At 64.1% G+C, this 21,499-nt stretch overlaps 1 protein-coding gene across 5 annotated transcripts; it reads right to left on the reverse strand.

The window, feature by feature from the left end:
- Positions 1-1,490: 1,490 nt before the first annotated feature.
- On the reverse strand, positions 1,491-21,267 carry PTGES (prostaglandin E synthase). 5 transcript variants are annotated; one of them, XM_051829514.3, is made up of 3 exons: positions 9,819-10,086; positions 7,111-7,193; positions 1,491-1,740 (listed from the first exon to the last, which is right to left on the reverse strand). In XM_051829514.3, the coding sequence occupies exons 1-3, from the start codon at positions 9,945-9,947 to the stop codon at positions 1,491-1,493; spliced, it is 462 nt and encodes a 153-aa protein (XP_051685474.1). In that variant the 5' UTR covers positions 9,948-10,086. The 5 variants fall into 5 exon arrangements, 1 of the variants encoding a protein (XP_051685474.1); XR_016225922.1 differs by lacking the exon at positions 1,491-1,740 and adding an exon at positions 20,997-21,267 and having other exon boundaries at positions 9,819-12,415; XR_016225915.1 differs by lacking the exon at positions 1,491-1,740 and adding an exon at positions 17,191-17,667 and having other exon boundaries at positions 9,819-12,415.
- Between the last annotated feature and the right edge of the window lie 232 nt (positions 21,268-21,499).

The raw sequence follows: 21,499 nt of genomic DNA on the forward strand, positions 1-21,499 counted from the left end.
GCTGCAGGGCCAATGGACGGATGAGGGCTGCAGGAGCCTGCGGGGATGGAAAACCCCGGAACAGACGCGTGCCAGGCTGCCGCCCTGCACGCTGTGCCTTCCTCTGTAAACGCCCCCTCTATCAGTGCCGGGCTCTCCCAGGCGGGCGCCCGAGGCCCGGGGACAGAGGCCGCGTCTCACCACCAGGGGGCAGTGTGACCGCTTCCAGCTCGGCACTTCCTGCCGAGGTCTGGGGTCTCGCAGCCCCGAGCCCCTTCCCCACCAAGTCCCCCAGGGCAGGCCCCATCAGTCAGAGGGGCTGGGGCCTGCGGGGTGCTGGGAGGGAGCACTTGGGGAAACTGAGGCAGCAGGGGTTTGGAGCCGGGTAGCCCCGGGCTCAAGGTGTCAGCCTTGCACTGACAGCAGAGAGGCGGGAATGCCACAGGGGAGGGGACCCCGACTTGGGCATCCCGGGGCTCACCTGTTCCCGCACTGGGAGGCTCGGTGGGAGCAGCACTGGGGTCCCTCAGTGTGTGCCAGGGACCAGTCCTGACCGTCGGCCCCAGGCACACACCAGCAAAACCACCCAGCAAGCCGCAGCCTCAGGCCTGCAGGGGTGGGTGGGGGGACCCCGGGAACGCAGCACCCCCAGAGGCTCCGAAACTGCCGTTTAATGATTGACAACCACACGCGCGTGGTCCGATGGGAGCCTGGGACACAGGTGTGCACACAGACACACATGCACACGGTTCCCCTGGGTGGACATTTGCTGTTTTCAAACTTCACAGATTTCGAAGGAGCCACAGCGCTCTTAGGGACGCAGTCTGGACCGCGCTCTGGAGTGGCCTGGGAGCTTGGCCCACGCGGTCCTGCCCAGGGCGGGGGCTGGCTCTGGGAGTCCTGAGCAGTCTCTCTCCGCCACGCATGTGCCATCACTCGGGGTGGAGGATTTTCTACTTGTCTGAGAGCAGTCTCTCAATGGCCCCAGTCGGCCACTCCATCCAGGAATCTAAGGGGCTAAGAAACACGCAGGCACACACATGTATGTGCACACATACACACGTGCATACACATGCTCACACAGGCCACGCGAGCAGCCGGCTTAGTAGGAAGCCAGGGCCCCTCACACAGCAGCTGGCGCTGGGCGGTCACAGGTGGCGGGCGGCGCTGGCCCTGGGCCGTCACAGGTGGCGGGTGACGCTGGCGCTGGGCGGTCACAGGTGGCGGGCGGCGCTGGCGCTGTGTGGTCACAGGTGGCGGGCGGCGCTGGCGCTGGGCCGTCACAGGTGGCGGGCGGCGCTGGCGCTGGGCGGTCACAGGTGGCGGGCAGCGCTGGCGCTGGGCGGTCACAGGTGGCGAGCGGCGCTGGCGCTGGGCCGTCACAGGTGGCGGGCGGCGCTGGCCCTGGGCCGTCACAGGTGGCGGGTGACGCTGGCGCTGGGCGGTCACAGGTGGCGGGCGGCACTGGCGCTGTGTGGTCACAGGTGGCGGGCGGCGCTGGCGCTGGGCGGTCACAGGTGGCGGGCCGCTTCCCAGAGGATCTGCAGGGCCATGGAGGCGCAGGGCAGCTGGGCCAGGGTGTAGGCCACGGAGCGCGTGGGCGGCCGCAGCTTCCCCAGGTAGGCTACCGTGTGCACCAGGCGGCCCAGGAAGAAGACGAGGAAGTGCATCCAGGCGACGGAGGGCTCAGGCCCCAGGAAGGAGTAGACCAGGCCCAGGAAGAGGAAAGGGTAGATGGTCTCCATGTCGTTGCGGTGGGCTCTGCGGAGGCAAGGCGGGAGTGAGCCAGGCCCAGCACGGCGGCCCAGGGCAGGGGGCTGCTGGGGGTGAGCCAGGACCTCCCAGCACAGCCACCCGGGGCAGGGGGCTGATGGGGGGTGAGCCAGGCCCTGGGCAGCACAGCCACCCTGGGCAGGAGGCTGCTGGGGGTGAGCCAGGCCCTCCCAGCACGGCCACCCCAGGCCAGGGGGCTGGTGGGGGGTGAGCCAGGCCCTGGGCAGCACAGCCACCCTGGGCAGGAGGCTGCTGGGGGTGAGCCAGGCCCTCCCAGCACAGCCACCCCGGGGCAGGGGGCTGGTGGGGAGTGAGTCAGGCCCTCCCAACACGGCCACCCTGGGCAGGGGGCTGGTGGGGGTGAGCCAGGTCCTCCCAGCACAGCCACCCCAGGGCAGGGGGCTGGTGGGGGGTGAGCCAGTCCCTGGGCAGCACAGCTGCCTGGGGCAGGAGGGGGCTGGTGGGGAGTGAGCCATGCACTCCCAGCACAGCTGCCCGAGGGGCCAGGGCCTTGTCCCCCACCGGGTCCCAGCTGCTCAGGTTCCTTCGTGGGCACGACCAGGAGGGAAGCAGCAGTGCCCAGCAGGGGCCTGGAGCAAGCGGCCCGGGAAAGCCAAGACCCTGGGGAAGCACTGGCCGCTGGCTTCCGTCTTCCCACGGTGGCCCCTGCCACACTCGGCCCCGCAGTGCCCTCTGCTTCCAGGACACGAGCAGGAGACATGGGACTCGGAGCGGCTGGGCACTTGGTGGAGCCGGGGTTCGAGCTCATTCTGACTTGAGTTAGGGCTTTGGACCCCCAGGGCGGGTCTCTCCTGCGCCTCCTTCCGCCTGGCTCTGCTGCTGCCCCCTACACTCAGGTGCCAGAGACAGCAATCACCAGAGCCACGGGTGCCCCCTGGGGCCGGCCCAGCCCCCACCTGGGGCCCAGAGCTCCGCCTCCTCCTCCTGCCCTGGGACCTGGCTCGGCTCCTTGTTTAAAGTAGTCGGGCGTGTGGGTGGGAGGAGCGGGGGCTGTGTGTACCCCACCATAAATAATCGGCCGAGAGAAAGCTCACCCACTTCTGCTAAGAGCCGGCTCATGTTTCCCGTGACCCCTGTTAGCGGTCAGTTTGCTTTATGGAGGGGAAGGATGTCGGTCCCATAAATCAGAGACTAGGAGCAACCAGACCCTGGACGGCCATGGGCGACCACGCGGAGGGAGCGCAGATAAACAGGAGTTCGGAGTCCAGGTCGTGCCCTCCCCTGCGACAGGCCACGGCCCTGCAGACGGAAGCCCCCGCTCCAGACCCCCGCTGGAATGGTCACCACAGGTGCTGGTCCAGCCAGAGGCCCCTGAAGGTGACCTGACCCAGAGGTCTCCTTGTCACTCCTGCTGGCAAGTGGGGTCTCGGGTGGCGGCCTAAAAAGAGGGCAAGGCGGGGCCCAGAGTGCCGGACACCCTGGCACTGGGCAAGGTGGGGGCGGGGACATCTCCACAGTGTGGCTGGGTGGTCCAGAAAGGAGACTGGACAGTCAAGGAAGAACTCTCCTGGGAGTGGGATTGACACGTGCAAAGGCCCTGTGGTAGGAGTAAGCTCAGAGAGGCAGCGCAGGGGCTGGAGCGCGGCGCAGGGGCTGGAGCGTGTCACAGGAGAAGAGGGCACCCGGGAGGTCGGGGGAGGAACCTGGAGTTCAACCTGAGGCACAGACACTCCCGCAAGCCCAGCGAGGCCTGGAGCTTTCTCAGAATGAACTTGGGGGCCAGCCGCTGGCGTCTCCGTCCCTGACGCGAGCCTCGACTTCGTGACCCAGCTACGGGGAAAGCAAGTGGACAGTGCCCATCCCATCCGAGCACAGTTCTAGTCCCAGCTGCTCCACTTCTGATCCAGCTCCCTGCCTGTGGCCTGGGAAAGCAGTGGAGGACCGCCCAAGTGCTTGGGCCCCTGCACCCACCCGGGAGACTTGGAAGAAGCTCCAGGCTCCCGGCTCCCGCCTGGCCCCGCCCTTTGGGGGAGTGAACCAGTAGACGGAAGACCTCCTTCTGTCTCTCCTTCTCTCTCCATAACTCTGCCTTTCAAATAAATCTTTAAAAAAAAAAAAAAGGCAACTTTGCATCCGGGCAGGTGTCTCCCAGCTCTGGGAAGACGCAGCCTGCCCACAGTACGGAGAGGCGGGCTCTGGGGGATACTGGGGGGCCGGCCTCAAGGGGGGAGAGGAGTAGGCGGGGACTGGGCCACTCCAGGTCCACAGCCTTGGCCGGGGCAGCAGGGGACAGCGTCTGGGAGGGCGGGGCCTGCACTGCCCCGGGCCACTCCACCAAGCTCCCGCCCTACCCTGGGAACCATGAAAGCAAAGACGAGCTTCCCCCAAAATCACTCCGCCCTGTGGACGCGGAGCAGTGTGCCCGACGCCCCCTGGGTGCCCATCCGAGGGACCCCTTCTCAGACGAAGCCAACATGTCCCCAGACGCGGCTGCCGACCACCGACAGCCCCCAAGGCGGTACCCCGGGAGGAGCCGTTCTGCGGTATTTACGTACAAGGGCCGGCCAGATGTTTACGGGAAAAAACGGGACAAAAAGACGCCTCGATTTTGGTGCCAAAAGCTCTGGAATCCAGGCGTGCAGGGGGCTTTTTTAAAGCCCATAGAAACATGCCTGTGATTTCAAAACTGTTTAACACCAAAATAAACTCTCTTAATCCCACCTTCCGCAAACTTTGTGGAGCACCCTCGTATTTATTTGAAAGCTGCAGGGAAAGTACAGCAGCGGAGAGAACCCCTCCGCCCAGACCGCTCTCCCCAAAGAGCGCGTTTACCCTCACAGAGCCTGGGAGGAGCGCACGGCCACGGCCAGGCCCAGAGAGCCGGTGGGGGAAGAAGCCGGGCAGCGGGAGCGGGCGGAGGGAGCAGAGGACCCTGCAGAGAGCAGGCTGAGCCTCAGCGGCTCCCGCCCAGGGTCACCAGGCAGGGCTGAGAAGGCTCCCCGCGGCCTGGGGCTGGCCCAGTGCAGGGACCGGGACGCAGCCAACTCACCTCCCGCCCCGCCCCCGCGGCTGAGACCTGGAGGGAGTCACGTAGCAGACAGAGCCCGGGCCCTGTGTGTCAGTCAGGGCGGCCGCAGCTGGGAGGGCGGAGGCTCCCCAAGCCAGCTCCCGCCAGCCGTATCCGGCCTGCCTCTCACCTGCCGGCCTGCCTCTCACCTGCCGCGGCCAGCCCAGCCGCCTGACCTCCCCGCACCCTGGGGCAGCTGTGTGGTGAAGACAGGTGCCAGCCAGGGCAGACAGCCTGGGAACGCTAGCGCCAGGCCCGGACCTTGAACCCCCAGAGCCGAGGGCCGAAGCAAGCCTCCTCCTCTACAGCTCAGCCGGGCTGCGGTGCTGGGCCCAGAGCGCCACGCTGTCCTCGCACACGCGTGCCCAGGGACAGCTGGGCCTGCTGGCCTCCTGCAGAGCTGGCCCACATTCTGGCTCCAGCCCATGCCAATCTGCAGAGCAGATCCCACTCCCAGAACCAAGCTGTAAGCGCGCCTGTGTGGACTCGGATTGCCCTGTGCACGCTGGGCTAGCATTTAGCCAAGTTTTGCTTCTGGGGGCTGGGGTGTCGGGGGTCTTGCTGGGTTCCAGCCGGCCTTCCGGAATCGACGGCAGGACTGGTGGCCCCCTGGGTTTGCATGTCGTCCGGTGAAGTCTGGGGGCTGACGAGCCCTGGGGACCCAGCAGCCCCCCCAGGACACAGGAGCCCCCAGTGCATCCTCACGGATATAAAGTGGATGAGTGGGGGTGGGGGAGGGAGGATGGACGGACGGGGGATGGGCGGTAGCTGGGTGGGGCTCGCACTGCTCCTTACACATTGTAGCCACACTAGAAAGAGTGGAATAGCAACAGCCTCCACGCCTACATTACACATCCCCGTGATGTCTGGAAACCGCAGGTGCGGATATTATTGTCCACGGCCAAGAAAAACATCAGAAGAAAAGCCACAGCCTTCCTTTTCATGAAGGAATTTCTACTATTCAAACTTCAGCGTCCCACCCACTCCCGCCCTCACACCTGGGGCCTCCGGAGGGCTTCCTGCTCCTCCCCCACCCCCCATCCCCCACCCCGCCCGGAGGCCCCCTCCCCAGGCTGCTGCCAAGAGCGGGGAGGCCGGCACTGGCCACAGGAAGTCGACATCGCGTCCCACGCTGATTTAGACTCAGCCGGGCCTGGAGCATCAGGCTTTCAGTTCGCCTGACCATGGAAAGCGCTTGTGACACAGAGGCTGCTGGGAAAACAGAACCCCGAGGACAACCCACGGCGCGCCTGCTTTTATGAGACATGTTTCGACACAGAAGACAAGAGAGGGCCGGGAGTGTTACCAGGGCTGCGGATCGGGAGCGGTTTCCTTCTTCGCATCCTGTGGATTTTCACCACGACCCAAAGCGTCTGCGTGGGCCGCTCCCATGTCCACAGGAGGGGAAGCTGTTTCTAACTAACTGGGGACGCGTGCGGCCCACGGAAAGATGGCCGCCTCCACTCAGGAGGAGAGAAACGCAAAACAAAGCCCAAACGCTGTCTGAATCTTTGCCGGTCACGTCGGCGGAGGTCTGACAGTTTGACCGCATGTCGGTCTGCTGAAAATGGTGTCAAGGGCCGGCGCTGTGGCGTAGCGGGTAAAGCCGCCGCCTGCAGGGCCCGCATCCCATATGGGCGTCGGTTCTAGTCCCGGCTGCTCCACTGCCCATCCAGCTCTCTGCTGTGGCCTGGGAAAGCAGTGGAGGATGGCCCAGGTCCTTGGGCCCCTGCACCCACGTGGGAGACCTGGAAGAAGCACCTGGCTCCTGGCTTCAGATCGGCACAGCTCTGGCCATTGCAGCCATCTGGGGAGTGAACCAGCGGATGGAAGACCTCTCTCTCTCTCTGTCTCTCTCTGCCTCTGCCTTGGGGATGGCCTAAGTTCGAGTCCCAGCTCTGCTCCCGCACACCCTGCGAGGCAGCAGTGACCTGCCGCGGCTGCTGTGGGCATCTGGAGGGGGAAGCAGCGGAAGCGAGGCCTCCCTCTGTCTGTCTGTCTCACCCTCAGCCTTTAAATAAGTTTGTGGAAAGTGAAAGTTAAGGGAAGTTTATTTTGGTGCAAATCTTGCTATCTACACATAGTCAGCACCACTGCACACATTTTCCATGAATTTTTTTTCACGAACTTCTGAAACGCACCTTGGAGCCGCACATTCGTCATCTACACGGATTTCAGGATGTTTTTGCACCAAAGAAAACTTATCTTTTAACCCCATTTTCCACTGACTTTTCGAAGGGCCCTGTGTCACCTTCTGAGGATTTGTTAGACAAGGAACACACAGGTGCATGGAGAGCGCGGCCCCCCCGCTGTGACCCGGAAGTACTTGCCTGAGGCACCGCTCCACATCCGGGTCGCTTCTGCAGTACTGGGGGCCCCCGTGGCGCAGGGCGTCCTCGGGGTTGGCGAAAGCCTGAAAGAGAGCAGCGGAGGATCACTGACCGTCCCCCCAGGCCTGCCCCCTCTGTCCCTGCATTGGGACAGAGGTCTGGGTCACACACCCGTGTCCACACAGTCACTCGGTCTGCCCCAAGACCCTTCTGTCCCTGCTGCTGCGAAGCTCACAGCTGACCGGGAGCCACCTCAGAACCAGGGGAGACCAGGTGGTCTCCCCTGTTCACAGAGATGTCCGTGGGGGTGAGAGAAGGCTCCCCTGAGGTTGAAGGGGGCATCGACAGAGCAACGGCAGGTGCAAAGGCCCTGGGGTCAGAAGGAGCTGGACAGCTTAGAGCAGGAAAACCAGCTCTGGGGAGCCCAGAGGCCATGGGACAGCGCCTGGGATGGAGGTGCAGGGGTCAGCGGGGTCCTGGAGGCTCCGTCAGAATTTGGACTTGGCAGCAAATGCATGGAGGGAGCCTTACCAGCCCTGGCCTTGAACCCCGGCTCTGAACTTCCCGTGCCGTGGCTTCCTCACCTGCAGATTCGGGTGGAAGGGAGCCCAGGCACCCGGTGATGGGCGGGCGGAGGCCGGGGGAAGCCTCTAGCACTGGGGTGGGGGGGGGCGCTCAGCGTCCCTCAAGGTCACGCTCCAGGCAGCAGGGGTCCAGCCCCCAGCCCCCAGCCCCCGCTCCACCTGCTGCCGCCCAGGCGCTCCAAGCAGAACCTGTCTCAGCGGCAGCTTTGCCATAGGGCTCATCTGACTCAGCGCTGGCCCGAGGGCAGGCCTGCCCTGCCCCCATGTGAATGGCCTGACCCCTGTTGGGTTACCACAGGAGCTCCACACCCAGAGCCCCTCCCTGCCGGCCCTGGAGTCCACGCGTCGGCAGCCACCCAGAGTCTGCAGGCACGGGACCCCCTTCCTAGGGCCTCAGCGTTCAGGGGACGCCTGCCTTCCGAGCTCATGGCCTTGCTCACCTCGCGCTCACGCCAGCCAGCCTTAGCACTTCCTGTTGCCAAAAACCTGGGCTCCGACTCCCCCAGGGGCAGGGTGGGAGCCACTGGCGTGGGCTCCAGTCATAGAGGCTGAGAGCGTGGGCTCAGGGCAGGCACTGAGTCCCCCCGCCCGCTCTGTGCCCCCAGACTTGCCTGAGGTGGGGGATGGGCAGAGAAGCCCCGGCCCTCCGTGGGCACCACAGGGGCCTGTCGGGACCCCGAGCCCCAGGAGAAGCCCCAGGGGGCCGGCGAAAGGGTTCCTTTCTGCAGAGCAGGCAGGCCCACCTCCTCCCACCCCTAAATCCCCTCGGGAAGGCTCCCCAGCCCGGAGATGGCTGTGGGCCCTGGACCCGCCCCCTACGTTCAACCCTGGCTGTGTGAACTTGGCAAGCACTGTGAGAAGCCAGAAGCCCAGGGCGGCCTCTAAGCCCGGGTGAACACAGCCACCGCCCCCCCGGCCTCCCCCAGGGCCGGGGCAGGAACTCTCGCGTTGCCCCCAGCCTCCCCCAGGGCCGGGGCAGGAACTCTCGTGTTGCTGTTCATTTATTTTTATGTGAAAGGGAGAGACAGCAGACACAGCGAGATCTCCCATCCACTCATTCACTCCCCAAACACCTGCAACCATGGGGGCTGGGCCAGGCCGAAGCCAGGAGCTCAGGACTCAATCCGGGTCTCCCAAGTGAGTGGCAGGCACGGGGTGCCTCAGCCATCGCCCAGGGTGTGCAACATTAGCAGGAAGCTGGAGGGGGAGCGGAGGCGGGACTGGAACCCAGGCACTGAGGCCGGAATTAACTGATGCACTGCACGCCCGCCCCGCTGGGGATTTAACACCCAGAGGGCGGCACACAGGAAGGACTCTGGGACTGACTGCAGGTGTCTGGCTCCGTGCTGGGATCTTGCACCTCCCACCCGTGCCCCGAGGCAGGCTGCGTGTGCCTGCACCAGGGACTGCGCGGCTCCCGGGCAAGCTCCAGGCTCCCAGGGCAGATGTCTGGAGTCTGGGCCCCTAGCTTGCCTCCCAACAGGAAGACGGCAACAGGAAATGACTCCCCACTTAAAATACCTGGGCAGATAAGCAGCAGGTGCCCCAGGGCCTCCGCATTCTCCCACGGACCTGAGCGTGGCCTGGGCTTTGCAGACCCACCCCGATCTCGCGGGCACTCAGTGCCGGGTGCCTTGTGCTGCCGCGCTGGACCCTGTGCCTGCCCCGGCCCCCTCTGGTCACCGTCGGGGTTCAAGGACTTGGACGAGGAGGAAAGTCCCCACCGGGTGCCCCGCGGCCGAGACCCAGCCTCTGGAGGCCGCCCCGGGTTCCTGGGCAGCCTGCGCCTGGGAATTTCCACTGAAAATCTTGTGGCTCCCACTCGCCCGAGCGTCAGAGCTCCTGGGCCGGGAAGCCGCCGGGTCAGGCGCAGGCTTTGCACCCGCACGCCACTCACGGATCCCACGCGCCACCGTCCAGGGAGGCCGGGGCTGAGTCACCTGTCCCGACAGCAGGAGCCAGAGGCGGCGGGTGCTGCTGGCCCCCAGAGCCAGGGGGGAGCCATCCAGGGGTCTGGGAGGACACGGTCCCGAGCCTGCTCACGCACTGGCCCTCACACCGCCTGGGCGGCTGTCCCTGGGCGGGAGCGGGCGGGGCCGGGGGATCCCCGCGGAGGGCACGTACCTTCTTCCGAAGTCTCACTTGCCCGGTGATGACGGCCACCACGTACATCTTCAGAACCAGCAGTGCGCTGCAGAGCAGGAAGGCTGGGAGCGCCTGGCCGCTCGTCATGGCCAGGCCGGGAGCAGGCATGACTGCGAGGAGCGCTCCGGGATGGACAGACAGACGGAAGGACGGACGGACGGATGATGGCGGCGGCAGCGGCGGCAGCGGCGGGACTGAGAGTGAGACGGGCGCCTGCGGGAGAGCACGGAGGAGGTGGGCAGAGCCGCCGTCCCCACCCAGCACCCGCCCACTCCCCGCCCGCCGGCCCGCCCGCCGGCCGTGCCCGCGGCCCCCTCTCCTGGGACGGAGAGGAGGAGCTACTCCTGCCTCCGGATGCTGCTGGAAGGACGCAGAGCCCGGAGATCCCCACGCCCACCCCACCCCCACCCCCATCCGGCGCTGGCAAACCCTGAAACGCTTTCGAATCCCACTCAGATCCGCTTCCCCGGCTGGAATGCTGGGGTTTCGGGAAGAGCCTGCCTGCTGGGGGTCGGGGCCCAGAAGGGGATCCCCCCACGTGGCGGATGTCACAGATCCATGACCGGAGGGGTCAGGGCAAGCTATCTGCCCCAGCCACGCACGTATGGCCGAGGCTTTGCTGTCCATGGGGGCTTCCCACCTGCCTGGGGTCCACATGTCCTCCCTAGAATCTGCAAACGCGTCACCTTCCGCGGCTAAAGGACTTTGCAGACAGGGGTCTCCTAAGGACTGCCAGTGAGCACCAGGCACCCTCAGGGCCTTTAGGAGGCGGCAGCTGGCCTGGGGACAGACGCGGGGCTGCAGTTGTGGGAGGAGCGAGCTGCAGGCGCTGGGAAAAGCCAGGGGAAAAGTCTCTCCCCCGGAGCTCCTCCAGCCCGCGGCTCCTCGCCTGAGCCCCGTGAGCCCCGGTGAGGGCGCACCTGGGCCATCTCCACCACCGGATGTGCCATTCGTTACCACGGTGACAGCGACCAGGCCCCTCCAAGGCCAGTGCCCTCTCCTCCCCTGGAAGCCTCCCCCGGAGAGCACCAACCCTCTGAGCCCCGACATTCGCCGGCTCCACCACCTTGCTGTTCCCGGGGGGCCTGGTGAATGCAGGGGTCTCCTGCTCTCTCAGGCTCTGCTGGCGTGCCGGGGTGGAGTGGGGTGCGGGAGGGAGAAAATGGCCTCCTGCACCTGCTCTGTTCTTGGGAACACCTGGAGCCTCAGGGATGGCGCGGAGATCCGGGGCAGACCGGCCAGAACCAGACCCAGCAGGCCTCGAGCCCAGTGCCAGCCCTAGGAGGAGGTGGGGGCAGCTGTGCGGCCCCGGGGCAGGCAGGGTCCCCACTCTGAGCTGGTGTCCTCGGCTGCGAGGTGCGGCCGGCCCCCGTTGCTGCTGCTGACCGAGCACCCGGCACGGAGGTGGCCCACGATCAGGATGAGCCTCTGGGCCTGGGCTTCCTCCTCCCGGTAATGGGGCCGCTTCCCTCCCCAGCGGGACGTCAGGAGGGCGGCTGGGGAACCCGCCCCTCCTGCTGGGGACCGTGGTGTCCTGCCCCTCACCATGTGCTACGCACTGCTTTACCTGGGCAAACACTGTGTTTGATAAAGCGACTCTCGTGTCCTGAGTCCCCGGCTGCCCGGACGGACTCGCGCTGGCACCCACAAAGGCCCCATCAGGCACGGGGCACGGCCAGTGGGGGCGCACCCCTGCATCCCGGGAGCCGAGCGAGCCCCCTACTTGCTGTGTGCGGACGCCGATGCCTGCTTCTCTTGTCCCAGTTCTGGGAAACCACTGGAGGCAGCTTGGGCCTTGTGGAGAAAGGCAGCTACAGGCGCGTGGCCCTTTGTCCTCATGGCTGTGACCCCAGGTTAAGTCAGCCACGCCCACATCGGAGTGCCTGGGCTCCTGGCTGCAGCTCCCTGGGAGGCAAGTGACGGCTCCAGTGATGGGGCTCCTGCACCCTCGTGGGAGACCTGGAAGAAGCTCCCGGCTCCTGGCTTTGGATCGGCCCAGCTCAGGCTGTTGTGGCCATTTGGGGAGTGAACCAGCGGATGGAGATCTCTCTCTCTCCCTCTCTGCCTCTGTCTGTAACTCTCTCTCACACAGGTGCAGGGGCCCAAGCACTTGGGCCATCTCCACTGCTTTCCCAGGCCACAGCAGGGAGCTGGATCGGAAGTGGAGCAGCTGGGACTCTAACAGGCACCCATATGGGACGCCAGCACCACAGACGGCATCTTTACCCGCTATGCCACAGTACTGTTACTGGAGAAATTGCAGGGTTCTTGTCTTCGTGCCAGAAAGAATTCAGGCATGAGACAGAGAGTAGTAGGAGGTAAAATAGCAAGGTTTATTAGGGCAGGGACATCCATAAGGATGGATGGGCACCCCCCAGACAGAGCCTGAGAGACTGGGGGGGGGGGAGCGAGGTTACATGATTGAGTGGAGAGATGACACCTGGCCAGGCCAGGCGGGCGGCTCAGCAGAGAGGCAGAGGGCTGAGCGCACTGTCCGCTGTCCTGTCCGCTGTCCGCTGTCCGGTTGAGGCTGGGGGTTTTTAAGGAGATGGGTCTTTGTCTTCACACATCTCCTCCTGAAACAAAGGGTTTTATGGCTGTAAATATTAAGAAGCTCCTGTCTGAGTTTTCCCCTGAAGGTATCAGACAGGAGGAAGCCTAGCTGGGCCATCCTGGGTTCAGAGGAAGGGTGAGCAGGACCCCCTAGAGAATGGGGATCCGGAGCAGGGTGTTTGAGATGCTGACACTGGGCTGCACCTGGGAGACTGTGGGAGATTTGTCAGGCAGAAGGGGCGGGGCCCCCACCTGGCAGGTTATCGGGTAGGAGGGGGCAGGGCAGGATGGGAACACTGGGCTGCCCCTGCAGCATTATCGGGATGACTTGGAGATGCAGATGCAGATGCTGGACATAGGAGTCTTCTCCGGAGGCCTTTATCACACACACATAAGCTCATACCTAACTTCCTGCCTAACAATACCAGCCGCAATAAATAAAATCTTAAAAGAAAAAAAAGGCCCAGCTATCCGGTTGGGGGCCAATGCCTGTGCCACCCCCAGAATCGTGGACCAGACCCATCCTGTGACAGCCTGAGCCTGTCCTTCGCGGGGCGGGGCTGCTCTGCCCCGCTGGTTCTTCTCAAAGGTCAGGAGAGACGCGCTCCTGGCCCAGGGCTGGGCAGAGGGAAACCTCCCGCCCACGGACCTGACCTCAGCCGGAATCTCTTCCTCCCAGCCGCTGAAATGAGCCAGCGAGGCCACGGCTTGGCAAGGAGGACAGAACCTTCTCTGATCTGCGGCCAGGGCCGTCCACAAAGCTGCCCTCGGCCGGGGGAGCCGCCGCTGCCGTTTGGAGCGCGGTGCCGACCGTGGCCGGGCTCCTCACTGGGCCTCGGTTTCTTTGCCTTTCGGTGAGCTCGGTGCCCCTGCCCGGCCGGGGAGGGGCCGGGAGCCTGGCGGTGGGCACGGGGAGGGGTGGCCTGGTGGACACCCAACAGCGCGTGCACAAGAATAAGCGCAAGGCCTGTGTCTTCCCAGGTGAGGTCGGTCTTCCACGCTGTCAGTGCTGCCAAGGTGCCCCCGCCTGCCCCCTCGGCTGCCTGCCGGGCGGGTTTATTCCAGCTCCCATCCTTGGTATTTCCTGAGGATCCAAACCCTCTCTTCACGCTGGTTAATTGCCTGGAACATCAGAGGAGGCCGGGGGAGGAGGAAGCGGCCCCACCTCGGCCGCTGGTTCCTGACCCATGCAGCCGGCGGTGGGGAACCGCACACGTGAACTCGAAGCGACTGGGGCTGGAGTGACCTTTTAATATGCACCTCGGCCGGGCGTCATCCCTGTGGCTGGCGTCAGCCCTCGTCTGAGACGCAGCGTTTGCGAAATGTGCTGTGCAGGCCACAGATGCACACCAGGCTCAGAGCAAGGAGCCGTCTACTTATTTCTTTATTTATTATTCATTTGAGAGACAGAGAGGCGGAGATCTCCAGTCTGCTCAGTTCACTCCCCCAGATGCCCACGAGGCTGAGGCTGAGCCGGGAGGACGTCAGGAAACAGCCCGGCACTCCATCGGGGGCTCCCACGCGCGTGGCAGGGACCCAAGACCTTGAGCCATCACCTGCCGCCTCCCAGGGTGCACCTTGCGGGAAGCTGGAACTGAAAGCGGAGCTGGGTCTCGAACCCAGACACTGCAACTGGGGACGCAGGGGTCCCAAGCTGCCTCTGACCCACTGCTCGGGTGGCTCGAAGCCCCTCCTGGGACAGAGGCCCGGCAGGGGGCCGCCCCGCACCCCCCACCCAGGGTGAGCCGGCCAGCTGGTCCGTCTCCCTTCCTCTGACTACTCCTTTGCAAGAACTGAGCCCTGTGGAGCGTACAGGGGCAGCGGGCAGCCATTCAGAGCGCCCCTTTTGGGTATGTGGCAGCCATGTGACCCAGGCCAGCCAATCACAGGCTCCCTAGCACGGGGCTCAGTGAAGGAGCCTGGGAGATTGTGATACTGAGGGGGCTGGCGCTGTGTGTAGCCGGTCCCCTCCCCACACTAAGGGAGCCCCAGCCCGGGAAGAGAGAACGAGGCCCTGGCCTCCCACTCACCCGGGGCTAGACGTCTAGAAGCTTCCTTCTTTGCTTAAACAGAATGTCAAAAAACATTCTCCTTCGCGCCAAGCCCTGTGGTGGTGCGGACAGAGCCCCGGGGTCCGCACCCAGCTGCCCCCACCTTCTCTCCGATCTCCCCTTCCCTTCCCAACCCCACTCACGGACCAGCCACCTGCCGCCTTGCTGATCCCCAGGTATGCCCCTCCCCACCCCGTCGGAATTCTCTTCTCCCAGGGGTTCACTGAGCCGAAACCTCGCCTTCAAATCTGTGCTCAAATCTCGCATCCTCAGCCAGGCTCACCCAATCGCTGGATCAAGCGATCGATCATTGATCGATTCTGGCCGTATCCGTTCTGCCCTCTCCAGAGGCCGCCTCCCTATCTCCGCGCTCCGGGGCGGGGGTCGTGGTTCACTGGGTCTGTGCCTCACCTCCAGCCACAGCCACAGCCACAGCTCACTGAATTGCCCGGAATCCAGTCCATCTGATTCGGACTTCTGGCCCTGAGACCCAAAATAATCCAGATGGAGATAAGGGAGGAGTGTGGTTCTGGGTCCTGACTCCAACCTGTCTGCTTCCCGGAGCCTTGGGGAGCCCGGCGGGTGTGTATGAGTGGGACTGGCTGCCAGATGGGCTGAGACCACAAGGAGATAATGGACAGTGCCTCGGGACACCTGCTTCCGCTCCCCCCCTGCCCCGTCCGCTGGGGCTGGGGAAGAGTGTGTTAGGAATTCGCCAATGGCACACTCATCCTGCAATTGAAACACACAAGCTGACAGTCATCAGGTACAAGTGGTGAGAGCCGGAGGCTGCCACCAGCCCGCCCTGCTGCCGCGGGGCCGCTGACGCCATGCCGTTCCTGACATCCAAGGCGGCCTTCAGAAGTGGCACCGGGAAGGGACGCTGGCATCCCATGTGACGGCCAGGTCGAGTCCCAGCTGCTCCATTTCCCATCCAGCTCCCTGCCAATGCGCCTGGAAAAGCAGCGGAAGATGGCCCAAGATGGGCCCCTGCACCCACGTGGGAGACCCGGTGGAGATCCAGGCTCCTGGATTCAGCCTGGGCCAGCTACAGCTGCTTTGGTCATCTGGGGAGTGACCCAGGGATTGGAAGAGCTACCCCCCGCCCCGTACCTCTCTGCCTTTCAAATAAATAAATCTTTAAAAAGAAGAAGGAGTGACACCACCCTACAGCTGGAGTGATGGCCACAGGATCACTGGACACTGTCTTCTTGCCCCACACTGGGCCAACCACAGATGGCGTCAGATTTAAGGGAGGTAGAGTCAGGAGATCCATTTTAAAGATGTGTAGCCTGAGGCCCAGTTGGCAGCTGGCATCCGCGGGCACTGGTCCAGGGTGAGCTCCCCGGGGCGGTGGGACCTCTCCCTGCTTTGGTCACCTTTTGTCACTATGACAAAATACCGAGGCAAAGCCGCCTTATCAAGAAAAGCTTCCATTGTGCACACTCAGAGAGCGAAGAGCAGGAGGGAGCCAGGTGCGGGGCCGCCGCACGTCCCCACCGTGACCCTAACGCCTCTCCCTCTGCAGCTAAAGTCACCGGGGCTCCATCTGCGACCCCACCCTGGAGACTTCCCCGAAGCCCCGCCTCCAACCAGCAGTATCACACTAAGTTCCACGCTCAGAATCCCCTTAACCCAAGACTTCCGGGGTTAAAATCCCGAGTGAGTTTTTGGGGGGCACGTCAGCGCCCCCATCCTCCAATGTCAGGATCGCCTGAGTCAGGAGACTCCGGGTAGAAGCCCCTTCCCTCTCGGGAATGGGGACACGGACGCAGCTCCAAGGGACGCTAACGGGAGACCCCAGGCACACACGGGCGCACGCTGGGTGGTCCTCTTGATAGGGACCGTCCACCACGGGCAGCCGCACAGGGACGGCAGATGGAGTGGTGGTGGCCGGGGGTAGGCAAAGGGAGACAGGAGCACCATGGAGGGTGGCCCAGCTGGGGCTGGAGAGTGGGGATGGGCACACAGGCTGGTGACCTTGGTCTTGACATTGACTGGGAAGCAAACAGCCGGTGTGGGGGGTGCCGGCCTCCTTGGTGAGACTGTGCTGGAAGGCGGGCGCCACGAGATGCTGGCACATTCCTGGTGGGGTGCCCTGTCTCAGGGGACACCGGCCCCGCGGCGGCGGCGGCAGCAGCCCGTGATGGAGGCCATCTGCCGCTCCCCGGGCAGGCGCCGGGCCTTAGGCCGGCTGCCGAAGCGCAGGGGTGTGGTGGGGCAGGCGCGTTTCCTGGACCCAGCTGAGGGAGGAGAAGGGTTTGTCAATCAGGAACGGCTGCCAAGGCACTTCCAGGGAAGCTGCTCTCTCCCCGGGGGTGGCTCCAGGCAGGGGCTCGGGAGCCGGGGGTGCCAAGACCCTTTCAGGGCCCTCTTGGTTCACACGCACACGGCCCACAGGGCTGGCTCCCCGGGGGCGGCTCAAGGATGGGCCACCCGCCTTGCGGCCCGGACAGGAGCCCAGGATTCCGTTCCTGGTGCCGGCTCCTGGGACAGCTGGCCAGGCCCCACACAGGAGAAACGGGAGCCCCTCCAACTCCCCCGCCCCACTGCAGCCCCCAGGCCCCACACAGCCTCAGGTTGCTCCCACAGCCTTTGTCACCAGGCAGGCATTTATGGCTGTTTGTTTTTTTTTCTTTTTAAATCTCTTAAGCAGCTTCCTGCCTGCCTTCTGACGCAAGGACCATCCCCGGAGCTCCCTGACGGCCCCGCCAACGTCAGCCTTGCCAGGCACAGGGGCTCGGCACCTGTGACAGCAGCAGCAGCAGCAGCCGGCGTTTCTCCGGTGCCTCCGGGGGGCCAGGCACACCGCGGATGCTTTATGCGTAACCTCAGCGGCTTCGTCTTTGGCGCCCCACCTGCAGGGTACGGCAGCTTCAGGCCCATCTCACAGCGGAGGGACTGGCCCGGGGCTGCAGATGGCCGGCCTTATCTAAGGCCGCAGATCTGGACGGCTGTGGAGCGTGGAGCGTTCAGTTCCGAAGCCAAGGCCCCGTGCTCCGAACCCCCAGGCGGAGCTGTGGCTGGGATTCAAGCCAGCCGTTCCCTTGCACAACTCTTGTTGCTTAAAATTCCTTCTTCGTGCCGAGCTGGATCTGCCTTTCGAGGCCAGGGGACCACTCGCGCGCGCGCACGCACACACACACACACACACACACGCTCCTTCCCCCTCCCCCAGCCCGTCAGGAACCCGAGGACACTGCTGTGTCCACCCTCGATCTTGTTTTTTGGGCCAAACAACTGCCAGCCAGCAGCTCGCCCTCGGAGCTTGGCTTGCAGCCCCTACAGCGGGCAGAGGGTCCCTGTGGCTCGTTACGGCCCCTCACAGAAGGCCACCCTCCCCAAGTGCAGCTGACTCGGCTCAGGCCGGAAGGGGCACACTCCCCCCACCACACACACAACCCTCTCTGCTCCGGGCGCCAGGAGTTCTGGGCTCGGAAGCAGGCCTGGACACGTAGCGGGCGGCACCAGTGCTCCTGCCCCGGAGTGATGCAGGGCTCCAGGCTGGGAACAGGACAGAGCAGCCCTGGGCTCGGGGCCCTCCTGAGTCGGGGGCCGTGGGGACCGCGCAGAGCTGGCGTCGGCTCCCAGCTCGGGGTAGGCGGGTCCCAGGGACAGCCAGCCCAGGGTAACATCGGAGATGGCCAGAGCCGCGGTCAGAGCTCGACAAGTCCCTCCAGGACCGTCTGTGCCGGGTACAAGTGCAGGCCAGCGTTGATTACAACGATAGCATCAGTGGTGATAGTAGATAGCTTGTTTTTAGTGCTTCCCCCAGTCAAACACCCTGCAGGGTTACGGGGGAGGGGAGAGTGAGAGATCCTCCATCCACAGGTTCGCTCCCCAAGTGGCCACAGTGGCCAGGGCTGGGCCAGACAGAAGCAAGGGGCTCCATCTGCGTCTTCCATGTGGATGGCGGGGCCCAAGCACTTGGGTCATCCTCTGCTGCTTTTCCCAGGCCATTGGAAGGGAGCTGGATTGGAAGAGGAGCAGCTGGGACTTGAACTGGTGCCCATATGGGATGCCAGCACCGCAGGTGGCGGCTTTACCTGCTGCCCCCCAGCGCCGGCCCCCACAGTGTATCTTTTAAATGACATTGTGCCTGGGACAGCTTCTCTCGTTTAATTCTCATTGCCTGCCGTTGGCAATGGAGTCCGTGATTATTCCCGTTTTATTGATGAGAGAACAGAGGGGCTGCTCAGCCAGTCCTGTGGCTTGAAAGTGGCCTGCCCGCAGCCTTCAGACGTACCTAGGGAGGAGGCCTGAGGCCAGGGCAGCACACAGCCCGGGGCAGAGTCCCTGGTCTGCCGCCCAGGGCGTGGTCTCCCCTTCCCGCCTCTCAAGCCCTCAGCAAATCGGATGACGCCTGCTCCTGCTGGGGGCGGGGGGGCCTCTGCTCCCAGGGATTCAGACAGAGCTCTCAGCCAGACATACACAGATAGCCAGGGGGCCCCGTGGGGAGTCCAGCCAACCCAGGAAACTAACCATCGTCTGTGCCCCCATCACCATCCCGCCATCCACCTACATCTCCTAAAGGATGTTTAAGCTCTCACTCAAATCAGAAACACAGTCACGACTCCGCCTGATGTGACACCGCTGTCCCGGTCCAACCACAGCCGCACCGGTCGCCTCCCCAGACGGGGAGATCAAGTCTTCAAGTGAGGTTCACGCCTTCTGGTACCCCAGGGCTTCAGTGCTACCGTATAAAGTCAGTGCCTCTGGGGCCGGCGTTGCGGCACGATGGGCAAAGCTACTGCCTGTGACGCCGGCATCTCATACGGGCTGCTCTGCCTCCGCTTCTGCTCCCGGCTAATGCACCTGGGAAGGCAGCAGAAGATGGCCTGAGGGTTTGGGTCACCACCACCCACACGGGAGACCCGGATGGAGCTCCAGGCTCTGGCTTTGGCCTGGCCCAGCCCTGGCCACTGTAGCCATTTGGGGAGTGAACCAGCGGATGGAAGACCCCCCCAGCCGTCTTTGTCACTCTGCCTTTCAAATAACCTTTAAATTTTTTTTTAATTTTAATTTTAGTTTTTGACAGATTCAATGTGATTTGTAGATACGATTTTAAGAAACAAATCTTTTTTTTAAAAAAAAAAAAAAAGGTCAGTACATCATACGCAACGTGACCGGGGATAAGAGCGAAGACGGCTGCACGGACCCTCACAGTGAGCGCGGAGCAGCGCTCGTGGCAGCGACACTGCTGTTTCAGCCGCTCCTCCGGCTTGTAAACCCCGGCTGCTTGGAGAAACATCCCCACTTGCCGGAGGCCAGGCCAGGACACGCACAGCCGGCTAGGGACCTTGCTCCGGCCCTGCTGGGTGGTACAGCCACCGAGCTGTCCCGCTTCGGGATGGTGGGAAACACGGAATCATGGCTTGCGGAACCTCTGTGGCTGGGAAGTGGGGTCTGGCCCGAAGCGAGGCAGTGGCCAAGGCGTTCAGTGGGTCCCCAGGGGGTGGTTTGGGCAGAAATATTGCCTGCTGGGAAGGCAAATCGATATCCTGAGTGTCTGTTCCAGCAAGGACGGAACGCCACTCCTTCCACGATGCAGGTGGCCGGGCGCCTGGGGGAGCGGGGCTCCGTGTCGGCAGACCAGACGCTCGGCGGGGCCACAAGCAGGTCGTCCTGGCTCTTGAGTTCTTTGGGCAGTGACGGGGTGGCTGGGGACGAGGTGAGCGGTGTCCACAGACAGGTCTTCCTGTCTATTATTTTTACTTATTTGAAAGGGTTACAGAGAAAGGTAGACACACACATACACACACACACACACACACACACACACAGAGGTCTTCCATCCGCTGGTTCACTCCCCACGTGGCCACAATGGCTGGAGCTGCGCCAATCTGAAGCCAGGAGCCAGGAACCTCTTCCGGGTCTCCCACGTGGGTGCAGGGGCCCAAGCACTTGGGCATCTTCCACTGCTATCCCAGGCCATAGCAGAGAGCTGGATTGGAAGTGGAGCAGCCAGGACTTGAACAGGTGTCCATATGGGATGCAGGCGCTGCAGGCCGGGGCTTTAACCCCCTGCGCCAAGCGCCGGCCCCGCGTCCACCCAGTCATTCTCTGCTCCTCTGCTGAGGTCACCTTTGGGACCCAAAAATCTTCATCCGTTCTTCCTCACTCAGAAGGGCCTTTCCCACACAGTTCTCCCCAAAAATGTTTGTCACCTGCTTTCCAGCCCTGGTCCTTCCGAGCCCCTGACCAAATCACCGGCCACAGCCCGTGAATCCGTATACGGTCGCCCTGTGGTCACTTGTGCTTCCAAGGAGGGTGCAGTGGTCAGAGTTCTGCCAGTGAGGGGCACTCCCCTCGCCACTGCCCTACAGGGCCGTCCCAGAGACGGGCTGTGGTGCCGCCCACCTAGTGGACACAGCCCCCGTGAACCAGGCCTGCGTCGACTCTTCGTCAGCTGACTGTAGGGTACCCCCAGGAGGCCACAGGTGCAGCCTGGGAGAGAGCAGGTGGCAGGAGCAGGACCAAGTGCGTTTGGGCCACTGCAGGTGACTTACCTGGCCCACCCAGGCCTGCTCGGGCGGGAGAGGCGGGAACTCACCTTGTCCTGAGATGGGAAGTCTCAGCACAGCCCGTACCACGGGAGCCCACGGGACGCCACGGCCGTGGAGGCCCCGCCCTCGGCCAGCCCCTGCCGAGCGGCAGGTCCCAGCGCGTCGGCAGTGCCTGCTGCTCCTTGCTCCCCGGCTCCAATCAGCAAAGCGTCGCCAGCACCGTGGGTCAGTGTGGCGCCTTGTGGAAGGGAAATTGGCCCAGGTCCCTGCTTACATCGCGAGCCAGGGCTGCAGGGGTGACCCGCCCGAGGCAGCACGCTGGCGGCACGGCTGGCCTTGGCCATGGACGGGAAACTGCTGCCTGTGCCCTCGTGCGCAGGGGTGGGGGCACACTCCGCAGATCAGCGGCTGCACACAGCAGGGGCGGGGGACGGGGGGGGGCGGGGGAGGTACTGTCAACTCTCTCAGGCGCTGAGTCCGCTTGTGGGACAGCAGTGAAAGACAGAGGCAGCGCCAAATCTGGAACTGGGAAAGGGACCATGGATGGGCT

This window comes from Oryctolagus cuniculus, chromosome 1 (assembly GCF_051225735.1).
Source record: "Oryctolagus cuniculus isolate XC-2025 breed Fujian yellow rabbit chromosome 1, ASM5122573v1, whole genome shotgun sequence".
NCBI classification, from domain to species: Eukaryota; Metazoa; Chordata; class Mammalia; order Lagomorpha; family Leporidae; genus Oryctolagus; species Oryctolagus cuniculus.

Bases quoted from the DNA above. Each gene is read 5' to 3' on its own strand.
- PTGES (XM_051829514.3), bottom strand. From the start codon at position 9,947: ATGCCTGCTCCCGGCCTGGCCATGACGAGCGGCCAGGCGCTCCCAGCC. The intron at 7,194-9,818 runs GTACGTGCCCTC...GCTCTCTTTCAG, and splicing joins AAGTGAGACTTCGGAAGAAG to GCTTTCGCCAACCCCGAGGA. The intron at 1,741-7,110 runs GCAAGTACTTCC...TTGCCTCCGCAG, and splicing joins GATGTGGAGCGGTGCCTCAG to AGCCCACCGCAACGACATGG.